Below are 15,294 nucleotides of genomic sequence, written 5' to 3' on the forward strand. Positions count from 1 at the left end.
TCCCATAAAACAATATATAAATAAAATATTCTATATCTATAATTTCCAATATATATAAACTCTTCAACAGTTTAACAATTATCACAAGGTTTAATAGCATTCACAATAGTGAGCTTTAAAATTTATAAATATATATTATGTTTAATACTGATGCGTGGACTTCAAGTTAATTCATAACTCTACCATTTAAAACCTGTTTGGTCTATAGATTTGATATGACTTACTTTGATCAATTAACAAAATAATAATTGTCAAATTAATATTCAAAATATAAGATCTCAGGGTTTTATAATGAGTTCGTGCCATGCATGGAAGTAAGCTTCCCACATAGATCAAATAAATTCATAAAATGTTCTTACAAACTATGTGATAGCACTCAACACATTGCGAATTTTCCTTGTCTTAAGTTAATTTGTATATATTGCGCTTTGATTTATTCCCCAACTATGAACAGAAAGGCCTTATAACGAGCTCGTTTGATTTACCACTCACATTAATGATGTTCTTGACGGTCTCGTAGATTGAATTAATTATTTTCAATAATTAATTATGCAGGTCCCTTTCGTCTCTGCTGGGCTCATGTGTGGTCCCGATTTCTTATAGATTACTTTCCGTATTAAAATGTATCTATGGGAATTGATTACAATTAAGAACTCTTCAACAACACTGAGTTCACAGATAATTTAACATTAATCACAAATATTTCACATTTAAAAGAGGGATAGGCTTGATAATTTAAAAATTTAAAGGAAGAAAGAACCCTAAACTCCATGTGCATCCTCTCAGAACGAGATCACAAGCCAGAAGAAAGTGGTTTTGAGAAAAATTTTATCTCTTCCTTGAACGATTTGTAAGCTTCTTTTTGATTGGCTTTTAATTTAGTAAACTCAATACAATTGGTTGCTTCTGAATCAGGGCTTCTTCAACTTTATAATAGAAAAAATAACTAAAAGTTTTTATATAAATATATGGAGTGATTGTCTTAAACTATTTTGATAAATAAATCGTGATATACGATGTTAACAAACAATATACATTTAGTTTTTTATATGAGTTTTGTATACTCTTGATTTTCGTGTTTTTTTTAGATTGTAATAAATATTTATACAGCAATAATAATTGTCCGTATTTCTATACATAAACCTCCCTTAATATATATAATACATCTTTTGTGAGTAAACTTTATAATTCAACCTATACTGGTTGCTCGAACAATCAGCTGATTCGCTAGGTATTGAATCAAATAACTATCGATTTATTCTAGATCGATTGATTCATTTAAAAGTGTAAACAAATAATTCTAACCTCAATGTACGTGCAAACTGTTATTTTTTATGATCTGCCAGTAATAAATAAGCCGCTTTATAATTTTCAATTCTGCCAATGGATTCTCATTAGTTGTTGAATCACAGTTATGCATGTTTTTCCTTATCATTTTAGATAAAACGATTACTCTTTATCACTAACAACATTCGATTTTATTTGAGTGGTTCCTCGACTAGGTTAACTTTCTTTTCCATTTTATAATTCTATTAAAATTCACCAGTTCATTTCAAAATATTTTGTGGTGCTAAAATACCACGTGACAACATTAATACAAAAATTGAAACATAATTTCATAGCATTGATTGCATAGACAAATCAAACAATAAACAAAATTAATGGGCACCGTTTAAGTATAAGCAAAGTTTTGCTGAATAACTTTTGTGTTTTCAGATAGGAGAATATCAAACTGTTAGTCATGGGTAAAGTATAACGTTGTGAGGCTCATTGATGACTCAAAATACATATCCAGACAAGTGATATGGCCATTTCTACACTTCCTGATGACTTCTTGTAGATTAAGTATTATTGACCGACCGAAGTGAGATCTAAGATTCAAGTCGAAGGTTTGGCATTTCTCTTAATGTTTAAATGTTTGAATGTTTAAATATTTAAATGTTTATATGTTGCACATTTACGGTGAAACGCAGTAATAGATTTTCATGAAATTTGACAGTTATGTTCCTTTTTTAATTGCGCGTCGACGTATATACAAGGTTTTTGGAAATTTTATATTTCAAGGATAATATAGAAGGAAAAAAGGAGCCTCCTTCATACGCCAGTATCAGAGTGAAAATCAGAATATAGAATTATTCATTATAAATCAGCTGACAAGTGATTACACAGAAGTGTGGAGAAGCCAGTCTATTGCTGTATTTCCATAAGGTCTATAGTTTCAGTCAGGTACTTGTGGATGAGAATACTGCGTGAGGTCTACTGTTAACAGAACTACTAGTTATAATTGAATCTCATATAACTTTATAATATTCATTCTATTGTCATTTAGACTGAATTTGAAATAATTCTGTTGTGGAATGGTTACAATATTTTTTATCAGCATTAAAAATACTACAGATTTGCACTAACATTTTATTTAGTATAGGTCATGTTCACCTCACCGCCTTTTACTAACTTTCCACATTCTATGGTAACTGTAGGAAAAATTTAATGTGCAATACCTGCACAAAGCTTCTTTGCTGCACTCAAGAAACCATCATTCCGCACTCGCCTACGGCTCGTGCATAAACGTTTCTTTCGGTGCAGCAAAGTGGCACTTTGCGCACTAGTTGCACAAATAACTATTGAGATTGAAAATTAAGACTTTTGTGAGGTGATTTTTTTTTGGATATTTTATAGTTCTAATTGTTCATAAACAAAAGTTATCAATGATCTATTTGAATAATTTATTATTCTGAATAGCGGGGACCGAGCTTCGCTCTGGATTACAAAAGCATAAAAAATGTATCACGAAAGAAGAAATTATAATAACATTCATTCAGGAGTGTTCTATCTAATCACAGTAAATTAATCACAGTAATTAAGATACCGACACGGTACAGCGCGGCTGACTCTCTTCACAATAGTAAACAGTAAAAATCTGGTGTGGTACACTCACACAACTTTCCTTGCTCATATTTGAAACTACGATCAGACTTCTGTATATGTGTATAAATAATTGTTTTCAGAGTACTTTCTCCTTTGTGTAAATTGTGAAATTCGATGATTTTTTTTTTGGTCGTCATTTTTTTTTAATTTGTCAAAACAGCTGTTCCACAGATGAAATATCTTGACTATGTGTTCTTTTTATGAACTGCGCTACCTACCTACTTACCTCATGCACGAGAAGGAGGTTACTAAGTCCATTTCTCAAGGGGTGGACCCCGCAATAGTTTCTCAGAAAGGAGACTCATGCCAGTTGATTGGGCTTGTAAATAACTTGCTATCCATGGTATAAATTTGAAGAAAATCGTGAAAAACATGGTTTTTAAGTAATTATACGCCATTTTTCTCAAGAATATTACGGAGCTCCTGCTATTTTCCCAGAAATGAGACTCATGTCAGTTGATAGGGCTTATAAAAAGCTATCCATGGTATAAATTTGAAGAAAATCGTTAAAGCCGTTTTCGAGAAAAACGTGAAAAACATGGTTTTTTAGTAATTATCTGCCATTTTTTCCGCCATCTTGAATTGAATTCTATTGAATTTCTTGCTGTCGGATCCTCGTCGTAAGTTAATCTGTTAATTAGGAATGGAGATATCGTGTTCACACACACACACACACACACACACACACACACACACACACACACACACACACACACACACACACACACACACACACACACACACACACACACACACACACACACACACACACACACACACACACACACACACAACGCACACATACACACAATTGAAACGTCTAGAAAACTTGAAATTTGGGTACCTTAATTATTTTTGGAAAGCAATACTTTCCTTACCTATGGTAATAGGGCAAGGAAAGTAAAAAGGAAATCAATTATCTCTATAACCATTAATCAGAGAAAAATCTATCATATGTCATTCGATTCGTTACATTATTGACTACAATATTAGTGGAATTCATTTTCTCAATAAAATAAACTGTTTCCTTGATAAAATAATTATATGATTGTTTTGTAGAGTGAGAGGACTGTATCTAAACTATTATTGTATTTAATGAAAATACTTGCCAAGCTGTAATTAAAAGAAATATTTACTGTGAGCAAAGCTATGGAAATTCTCAAATTAGTATAGATAATAGACTCACCAGTTGTAATTTTTATATGTGCCAAATTATCAATTATAAGGTATTGGAATCGAAATACAGGATGGAATATAGAAATGAGAAGGATAAATACCTTTGGGAAAGTAAATACCTTTCTGATACTCTGATACTGTGGCCTGGTGATGATTACAAGCTGCTTGGCACTATTAATTTCACTGCTCCTTGCTTCTCCCAAATATTCACGATATTCATTAAACACTTCAATCAACTATTGACATATAATGTCTGGACAAATAACAAAATAACAAATAAGGTAAGCCGGAACGGTCTGGTTTTGTACACTCTTGAATCTGTCTGCTTTCTTTTCCGACTGACTAGAAAGCCTGGGCTGACGACAGTTTTCGACAATCCACCGCCAGGAGGCAGCACCGCACGGAACAGCGCTACATGGACGCGCTCAATTCAAGAATGGCCACACAATGATAAAATTTGGGGGTTTTTCGATTTGATTTTTTGTTTTCTCCGATTAACTTTGAAGCAGATGATTAATATTAAAAAGAAAAATAATCCAAACAATTAATGTCAGCAATTTCATTACTAATCCATTGATGTGTATTATTATGTATTTGTGATTCAATTTGACGCTATGGAAGGGGAAGCAGCCGACGCGGCTGACTCCCTTCACCATAGTAAGCAGTAATATACCTCTAGTACTGCTTTCTAAGTTGCATCTTATTTACACTATGGCGCTCGAAACAATCAATTTTGTCTATTGTTTTGACATGCGCTGAAAATAAATTCCCACTTTTTAATTCTCTAAATATTATAATTTTCGAGATTCAACCAAGTTTATTACAGCAATTCAGCTTTCATTGCTAGTTCAAGAAATCAATATTTTCTACGTGAATTAATTATTATAATGCCACTATTAAAATACAGTCATTATTGATGTCTATGTTTTGATTGAAATGTGATAATTAACTCATCATTTCGTTAATTATGCATTCTATGACAGAAAAAGATATTGTTTGCAACCGATAAGATATTCATACTATTACATAATATGATAAATATTTATTTATATATATATATATATATATATATATATATATATATGTGTGTGTGTGTGTGTTCGATCATAAATCTATGTTACAATTCATCATAAGTTATGAATGTCAAAAACTGAGATAAATCATAGATTACAATAGTGTTAACAGTGGCAATTTCTTGAAAAATCATAGCGTGCAGTGTTTGCTGTTTTCCACAGTTAATATTCTCCAAGCCAAGTTGATAATATACCTACAGTTGAGACAAACTATATATATGACAGCTGAGGCATAGAAATTATACACTGGGCTTGTTGAGTTGAAACTTTCTATGATTCTCTCTGTAAAAGTAGCTCATCTTCCGTTCTTACTAGTTGAATCTACATATCTAAACAGTCCAATATGAAAATTCAGTATATTCTAAAGTTGAAAGCCATGCAAACATACAAATTAATGAAGAGTAAGCATTTATAAGAAGTAGGAAAATCATGAAAGTGTTTAACATTCTACCCTCGTAATCACAAGTTGAACAAGTAGGATAGAAAATTGAATATTCAATTTATTGAAAACTAGATGTACAGTTCATTGGAGATGGAAAATTCGTAAAGAATCATGAACCAAGTTCAAAGTAGCCTACCGTATTAGATGAATTTAGAGATGATTCATCATATTCTATTATTTGTTAACACATCAATGCCACAACTCCACTCATCTTGTCATTCATTACACAAGGGCCTCAATGAGAACTTTATAAATGGAAGTAAAGCATGAGCAGAATCATACTGGAATTACAAGGTTGGCAGAAGCTATTCTTGATGTCGATTAATGTTGATTTATATTGGTTTTGCTTCGGGCACCAAAAGAAAAGACCAATTTCTATTTATATGTTGAAGCACTCAAATTAAATCTATTAAACATGATTTCTTATGACTTTGCATTCACAGATTCAGTTGGGTGAAGCTATTTGAAAAATGTACGGTATCTGATTATCAATATTATAGTTTTCACAGCATTCTAGTTCATTGTGATCGTTGAAGGGTTGAAGTGAGTTAGTTCAAGTGAATTTTAGTACAAGTATTTTGTGGTTATGATGTGCTCTTCTTTATTTTCTATCGATGTTTTGATCCAGTAGAGAAAATTGAAAATGTTAGTTTTACATATTAAAAGCTTTAAAGGTACGGTAACATGAATTTGATAAGCCCAGTATCAAATTAATCAATGCTGTTTTTCATTGTATCGCTTGTATTGGTACATGAACTGTTTGCAATTCATCACTATTCTCTCAAGAATTAGTTTGTTCTGAATTTCATGATCTGAAAATTCAAATTTAAATGCTATTTGAATGATGTTCACATTATTCCATCTGTTATTTTACAATAATTGTTACATTGGAGAGTCCAGCAATTTAATTCATTTGGAAGTAGAAGGAAATAAATCACAGTGCAAATGGAACAGTGGATAGTCACTTTGAAATTCAGTTGCTCAATTCATTTCGGCTTGATACTATCATTTTCAATTTGAGTTGATCAGAGATATGCATTGTATATAATGTTCATATTTTAGTTTGACTAATCTCTTATCACAGTCTCGCTTTCATTCATAAACATGATAATCCTAAGTATGTTGATTACCTTAAGGATGTAGCTTATCTTTCGTCGAACAATGAACAATACAAAGAATTTTCATTGAATTATTGTAGGTACTATTATGATGATCATTGGAATTTCTGCTTGTGATTGGGAAAAAGTCATATTGAGAGCCTTGAAATTCGTACCTATTAGAAAAAGTTGCATTATCCCTAGAAATTTTGTTATCTGTTTCAAATACCTTTTACTTTTATTTTCAAAAATCTTTACTTTAATTTCATTAAATACCTACCCTATTGTTTTCTTTGTTCACCCGATCCGATGATATTCATTCCATTATCAAGAGTTTGAATTATAAAGAGTAATCAAACAAGAAGAAACTATAGCAAAAAAACTATGAAATGAAATTTTGAATCTTCATTTTTCACAAAATAAGGATAAGATGAAGAAGTCGGACACGTCATAATCTACAAACTTTATTGAAGTACATCAATATCTGAAACTAGAGTAGTTATATTGTGATACGTCTGACTCGTATTAAGATGGCACACTTCAAATTAATAAATTCTGTGAGCCTACTAAGAATACTATACAACGAAAGACTGATTTTTATCATCAGCGTAGTTAAATCAAGAAAATTATGATATTCTGTAGAGTATTGAAAAGTGAAAATCTAGATTCAGAACATGACAAAACAATAGACAAAATTGATTGTTTCGAGCGCCAAAGTGTAAATACGATGCAATGTAGAGACCAGTACTATTACTGCTTACTATGGTGATGGGAGTCAGCCGCGTCGGCTGCTTCCCCTTCCATAGCGTCAAATTGAATCACAAATACATAACAATACACATCAATGGATTTGTAATGAAATTGCTGACATAAATTGTTTGGCTTATTTTTCTTTTAAATCATCTGCTTCAAAGTTAATCGGAGAAAACAAAAAATCAAATCAAAAACCCCTAAATTTTATCAAGGAAACAGTTTATTTTATTGAGAAAATGAATTCCATTAATATTGTAGTCAATAATGTAACGAATCGATTGACATATGATAGATTTTTCTCCGATTAATGGTTACAGAGATAATTGATTTCCTTTTTACTGTTTACTATTGTGAAGAGAGTCAGCCGTGCTGTACCGCGGCATCAAATCAAATCGCAAATACGTAACAATATATATATCAATGGATTTGCAATGGACGTGGCTACATTAACTATTTGTCTTATTTTTATTTTAAATCACTTGCTTCGAAGTTAATCGGAGAAAACAGAAAAATCAAATCACAACCCCCCTAAATTTTTACATAGGCCTATATATTATTCTATCAAGAAAACGGTTCGTTTTATTGAAAAAATGAATAGAACTCTTTCCGATCAATGGTTACAGAGATAATTGATTTCCTGTGATTACCTGCATTTTTCAACTTCGAGGGTGGCTAGGGGGGAAAGCTCCAAAGGGATTTCTTGGGACTTTTGGGAGAATGACCCTCTGGGAGGGTTCTATCGATGGTGGGAGATTCTGCTTTTATTCAATTTTCGGATCGAAAAAACCTTTATTGACTGGGCTAACGGTGACGTATAGCCAAACTATGTAACACAAACTTGTTCTGATACATGCAAGCTTCCTTTTTCTGCTTTACAATTATCAGAGGGTTCGAATAATACAAGCATTTTGCCATTTAAAATCAAAAACCTAACCCCCTAACCTACCCTTTCACCTTTCAAACCCTAGGATTCTTCATCTTTTAGGTCGTGTTTATACTTTTTGTGTAGTTGAGAAGTTGATATTGTGGTAATTATTCATATTGAATGAAAAAGTCTAAGAAATTGTCAAAAAAACCACTGATTTATTGATAATTAGAAAGACCGGTTTCGGTTATTACACCATTGTCAATCTCTGATAAACTAAAACTAAATACAAGAGCAGCAGAATTTATACTAGTAGGCGAGTACTGCTATTGGTCGAGGGCATGAACGCCTGCCATTGGCCTAGCTAGACAGTTTCCTCCCACTCAACGGTGTTACAAAATGGCGGCTTAAGCAACAGAATCGCCATGATAATAAAATTTACTTTCAGTACAAAATAAGAACCAAGAAAACAAGTGTGAAAGATAATAAAACAGTATGTAAATGGAAAAACTATTGAATAATGTATGCTTACAATTTTAAGATAAAACTAAATTCGTAGTGTTGTATTGGTTGAAATAAATCTGGTCATTTAAACTATACTGGGAATTTTCCTTAATTACTCTTGTTATTTCTAAAGCCTCTAGAATATTCAAAGATCTGCCTTTGTCATTAACATGCAGAAACTCAACATTCTCCCTAACTGTGAACTTTTGGTAGAGAGTTAGTGGGGAGGATATTTTTAATATTCTTCCCGAAGAATGGACATTGATATGTCCAAAGCTCCACCAATTTATGTAGATGCATAACAATATGATTATTATCTATAGTTATTATATTACAAACTGCTTTTTCATATCATATACAGTTCAATAATTATTTTCTTAGCCTATATTATGTAAATTCATCTATAATTTTGCTGTATTGTAAGCTATTGTATATAAGTGTATAAGCCAGTATATATTGTAATCTACATAAATAAAGTACTCGATCAATCAATCAACTTGTGATTATTTGTTATCAAATGTTCTGCAAAGTTAGATTCCCCATTTTGTTTATTCCAATCTCTGATGTGTTCTTTAATTCTACTTTTGAAACTTCTACCAGTCTGACCCACATAACAAGCATTACAATCATCACATTTAAGTTTGTACACCCCGCTTTTATCCCAAATATCAATTTTGTCTTTACTCCAGCTAAATAGACTATTTAAAATCGGTTTATACTTTACAGTTTGGCTATACGTCACCGTGAAATTTTCGGGAATACGATATTTTGCCTATCTAACTTCTATGCCCTATCTTGTGTTCTAACAGAACACAATTCTCTAAAATACTCATGTTTATATTTCACAGCTATATGTCATCTTATGAATTTCGGGGATGCGATATTTTGATTTTTCACATACTCACTCGCTCACTCACTTTTTTACTATCCACAGCTGTTTCAGCCAAGGATGAATTATTATTATCCTTTTAATGTCGTTCAGCGAGTTTTCTCAAGGATGAGACCTAGTGCAATCGAATTTTTATATAATAAATCTACTATGTTCCAAATTTCCTGAAAATCGTTAGAGCCGTTTTCAAGGTCCGTTAAACATAAATAACCAGATATAAATATATAAAAATACAGAAATTGCTCGCATATAATAGGATATATCTGTATGTGACCGGATCTCGAAAACGGATATAACAATTCTCACGAAATTAGGAACATAGTAGGTTAATGTTATAAAAATTCGATTGCACTAGGTCTCATCTCTAGGAAAACTCGCTGAACGACATTAAAAGGATAATTCATCCTCGGAAAAACAGCTGAGATTTTTGTCGTTTTTGGATATGAAAATGAGTGGGCGAGTGCGACTGTGGAAAGTCAAAATATTACATTCCCGAAATTTACAAGCTGACGTACAGCCAAACTGTAAAATATGAAAACGAATTTGAGGGTTTGAAAGGTGAAATTAATTATAATTAATTAAAAATAATAATCATATTCAAAAAATAAACATATTTTTGTGATGTTTCCAAATTCATCAAATAGTTGAATTTCCTTTTAATTCATCAAAACTAAAACCTTTTTAGCAGATGCACACAGCTGTTGGTTGGTCTTTGCTTGTGTATATTCTGTTTAAAGTGATGAGACACGTAGCCAATGACCATAAATTTTCAATGTTCATAGTGTATTCCTTTTTACTTTCCTTGCCCTATTACCATAGGTATGGAAAGTATTGCTTTCCGAAAAAAAATAAAATTAAGGTACCCCAATTTCTAAATTTCTATACGTTTCAAGGTCCCCTGAGTCCAAAAAAGTGGTTTTTGGGTATTGGTCTGTGTGTGTGTGTGTGTGTGTGTGTGTGTGTGTGTGTGTGTGTGTGTGTGTGTGTGTGTGTGTGTGTACACGATATCTCATCTCCCAATTAACGGAATGACTTGAAATTTGGAACTCAAGGTCCTTCCCCTATAAGGAAGCGACACGAACAATTTCGATCAAATGCAATTCAAGATGGCGGCTGAAATGGCGAAAATGTTGTCAAAAACAGGGTTTTTCGCGATTTTCTCGAAAACGGCTCCAACGATTTCGATAAAATTTACACCTGGAATAGTCATTAATAAGCTCTATCAACTGCCACAAGTACCATATCTGTAAAAATTTCAGGAGCTCCGTCCCATCTATGCAAAGTTTGATTTTAGATTCCCAATCATCAGGCTCCAGATACAATTTAAACAAAGAAATTCAAGTGGAAAAGATCGAGCATGAAAATCTCTACAATTAATGTTCAGTAACATTTTCACCTAAAATTAAAAATAAGCTCGAAATTCGAGAAAATGTGATTATCCAATAATTGCAAACTGTTGGCAACTGTTGATTATATTAAATGACTAGCCGTCAGGCTCGCTTCGCTCGCCATATCCGTCTAGCCAGGGGGCTCCGCCCCCTGGACCCCCGACTGGATCGTCCAGGAATGAGATAAGCAGGCTCGCTTCACTCGCCTGCATTTTTCATTTGAGCATATTTATCATATGTTAGAACAATCCAGTCGGGGGTCCAGACTAAACGTCTGGCTAAACGGATATGGCGAGCGAAGCGAGCCTGACGGCTAGTAATATAATATTCCCAGGATTGAAGTAGCAGTGCCCAATCAATTTTTCCGCGATAAATGCATTAAAATCTTCAAATTGGTGCCAACCTAACAAAGTCAACTCAACTTAATGCCAACCTGACAAAATTATTAATTTAGTTGCCAGTTAACAACTGTTTCGAAGAGGTACTTTAGTTATGCGAGTGAGTGAGTGAGTCAGTGCCATTTCGCTTTTATATAAATATAGATTCACTATGAAGAGATAGCAAACCTTGTATGTCTCCAGCGTTATTGTCCTGTCACCAGCTGACTCAGATCTTTGTTTATAAGTGGACTTGAGATGCGCGAGAACACTAGCGTCAGGTGATCAATAATTCTCAAAACTGCAAGGAAAGTTGTGTGAGTGCGCTACACCAGATTTTTGGATAGTAAAATTAGAAGTAATTCTCAAGTGAAAACTTAATCATATAGTTGTGAATTTTAATCTAAATTTTTACTCTAAAAAGTCCGAAATAGTAACTAGATTCTATTATTGTAGAATAGTAAATGGTAAAGTAACAAATATTGTAGCAAACATAGTATATCATTCTATAAACTATAAACATATTATAATTTTCTCTTTCTTTATAAAATTTGTATGCCTTTGTACTTCAGAGCAAAGCTCGGTCCCCCGATATTTCTAGTAATATGTGTGAAATTGGCTGTACATAAAAGTTAGTAAGTTCTCATTAAAGTATGAATCTGTTCTAGCAGCTCATCAGTGACTATCATTGACTCGAGAAGGAAAATCAATCAGAATATTTCAGTAGCTTTTCTCATTGTGATACAAAACTTCGCAGTTCTGAGATGCATGTTTCACGAAAGACAGTATTTGACAGGCACTTCATTTCGAAAATGATTGAATCGGGAAAAATGATTGATTGTATGTTTTTTCTCTGTTACTGAAATTGTTTTTAGGTGGGATTGACAATTCCTAAATTCCTTTCCAATTATTTATGAGTCCTCGATATCAATGTCTGTTCTACTAGTTAGTTGGTACATTTTTTATAAGTATTTTGTCAGGGACTTCCTTACTATGATGATGAGATTCAGGTTATAAAGTCAGCATCTGATCAGCATTAGTTTGTAATCCTTAAATGTCATCATCATAAATATATTATATTTTATTAAATTTTGACGAATGAAATAAATCTCGATCATTATCAACAAGAGTCAAAAATTAATATCATATCAGATTTATCGGGATACTTGAATCACAGCAATATACTTAATTAGGCGTCGAAGAAGGAAAAGTGGCAAATGCCTTTCTATAATTTCCACTGACTTTATAATGCGATACTCTTCATATAAAGTTATAATTTTAATATTATAACTAATAATCATTTATCAGTCACATATGAATAGAAATATATCTATTATGAATCCTCGTCAAGGTATAAAAAGCATGTATCAGATACATTTAACATGAATCATTTCTGACAAAATTGGAGAAGTCCAAATATTATAGATATTTCTCCACCAATCCACTTATTGTTCAACAATAAAGATTATTATTATCATCACTGAATGAGAAGATAATTTTTCACTTTATATGGGTTGGAAGAGCACAGTGGGTCTGCCAACTCAGAAAGACTAAAGAAACGGCTGTATTTATTGAAAACTCAATTTTTCAATTGTCTTTATAAATATCGTGGTCTTCATTATATAGAAAACTATCATTTTAAGATCGTAGGTAAATACTGTAATGTCAACAAATGGTAAATCATGAGTGATGATAATAGTATCGAGTGACCTGGCTGGCTGAGATCAGTTGTCAGAGTTTTCAGGTCACAACTGATCAATTTCAGGCCTCTGACATGTCCTAAAGACTGCTTTGATAATCATGAGTATCAAATAGCAATATTGATTGATATCTCTATCGATATTGAACCTGTTCAAAGTGAGCATAATGAGAGAATCAACTATCTCTTAAATATATAGGAATTTTTTTAAATATAATTATGACGCCAGTGAGACACGAAAACCTGGTGTACGGCTACCAAAATCTGATGTCCCGATTGTCACTAGTCTAAGGAAAGCAAGGAATACTAATGCCCACCGACTCTGTAAGACACTTAGTTCCAGCTTATGCAATACAGGCCTCACAGTTCCATAATTTTCCATTGTTTGCTTTTATTGATGGTATTGCTAACGGTTAAAGGCCATTCCACACAGCACGTGGCGTGCGTGGCTGGACGCACGCTAGCTACTTTTCAAAACATCGCTTCCTAGCTAATCAAATGAAGCAATTCACATAGCAGCCACGGCCACGCGGCAACGCTTGCTATACTAGCCAAGCGTGGCTACCGTTCGCTCTCTGAGCGATCTTTTCAAACGTGTCCGGCCACGTTTTGGTCCGAGCATGCGCAGAACGTATACTAGACGTATACTATCGTATAGAACGTATACTATCATTGTCAGCCTGAAGGTCGCGCATTAAATGATGGAATTCGCCATAGGTCTTCCTTTTTTTATTGATTGGATGTACCCACTGGTCCCGTGCTGTCACCGAATACAATAAAACCAGCTCATTATCACTACTACTGCTGCTGTTGGAGTCATCAAACCAAGGTAAGCCACAAGAAAATCCAGATTCACACAACGGGACCGTCGGAGTTGACATCTTCCTGCATACTGACGGGAAACGTGGCCGGTATAGCATCGCAACAGTCGTGGCGGTGTGAATTGGCATGTGGCTAGCGTAGCCGGCGTGGCGTGCGTCCAGCCACGCACGCCACGTGCTGTGTGGAATGGCCTTAACTGAACTATTTTTCGAACTATTGACAGTTGCTGATGAGAAGAGTAGCTTTGCAATTGGGAGGTGGGTGGTTTATGGTGAGGTGTTGTGGTGTTGCAGGAGTGATCGCGGCTTCCAGGATGCAGTGCACATCACAGCGATCCTCGGCGAGTCAGTGGTGTTCAACTGCCCCGTCGAGTTCCCGGCCGACCACGCCGTGCCCTATGTGTTGCAGTGGGAGAAGAAGGTAGGCGAAACGGTAGGCCAAACTCCACTTCACACACAGTATATATTCTCTCTCTGTTCCGTTACCTTATTATTCGACTATTATTTGAGAGCAGATAATTGATTTGCATTTTGAGATTGATATATTCGATTGGTTTTGACTGAGTATTATTGATTGATTGGCTTGTTATAACAGTTTTTTCACTGTTCATATCTTCAGCTGGTGGCGCCTCCTACTCCTCATCCTCCTCCTCCTCCTCCTCCTCCTCCTCCTCTCCTCCTCCTCCTCCTCACAAGTCCTACAAACTTACTCACAAGTCCTACAAACTTACTCTCCCACAAAATTGAAATGTTAACAAATAGTGTAGTGTTACAAATAATATTTCATCACTTTCCATCAAAACTAACCTGTCAAATATAAATGTTTGTTACTACATAATATACGTAACTGATTTTCTATCATTCCTATATGAAATATATGGTTATTTTATCATCATCCTGACAAAACACTCAAGTCAAATAATTTAAAATATTATTACGAATAGAATTGATTGATTTATTATCATCTGTACAAAACTACCCTGTCAAATATTGAAATTAAAATTAAAAACTTAGGCAAATCTATACGAAAGTATATTAACATGTTCAACCATTTATCAATGCCCGTCTAGTTCATGTTGATTGACGTAATTTGAAATTCTAACAAGTGAATAACAATTGTGAGCATAACAACAATATAATGATTGAATCACTCTTTCGGTTATCATAACCATATTCATTAAATTGACAATAAAATAATTTTAGTTGAAAAACCATCAGTGAACGATTACAGTAAACAATATACTGTATACCATACAATTCAATAAACAATATTAACCCATTC

General features: G+C 33.6%; 1 protein-coding gene across 1 annotated transcript in view; it reads left to right on the forward strand.

The window, feature by feature from the left end:
- Window positions 1–15,294, forward strand: part of LOC111048898 (protein turtle) — a 144,249-nt gene that overhangs the window by 51,802 nt on the left and 77,153 nt on the right. Inside the window, exon 3 of the mRNA XM_039429505.1 lies at window positions 14,307–14,433. Coding sequence (XP_039285439.1) covers window positions 14,307–14,433 — 127 coding nt within the window. The remainder of the gene's footprint in view (window positions 1–14,306; window positions 14,434–15,294) is intronic.

Source organism: Nilaparvata lugens, chromosome 5, assembly GCF_014356525.2.
Source record: "Nilaparvata lugens isolate BPH chromosome 5, ASM1435652v1, whole genome shotgun sequence".
Taxonomy (NCBI): domain Eukaryota; kingdom Metazoa; phylum Arthropoda; class Insecta; order Hemiptera; family Delphacidae; genus Nilaparvata; species Nilaparvata lugens.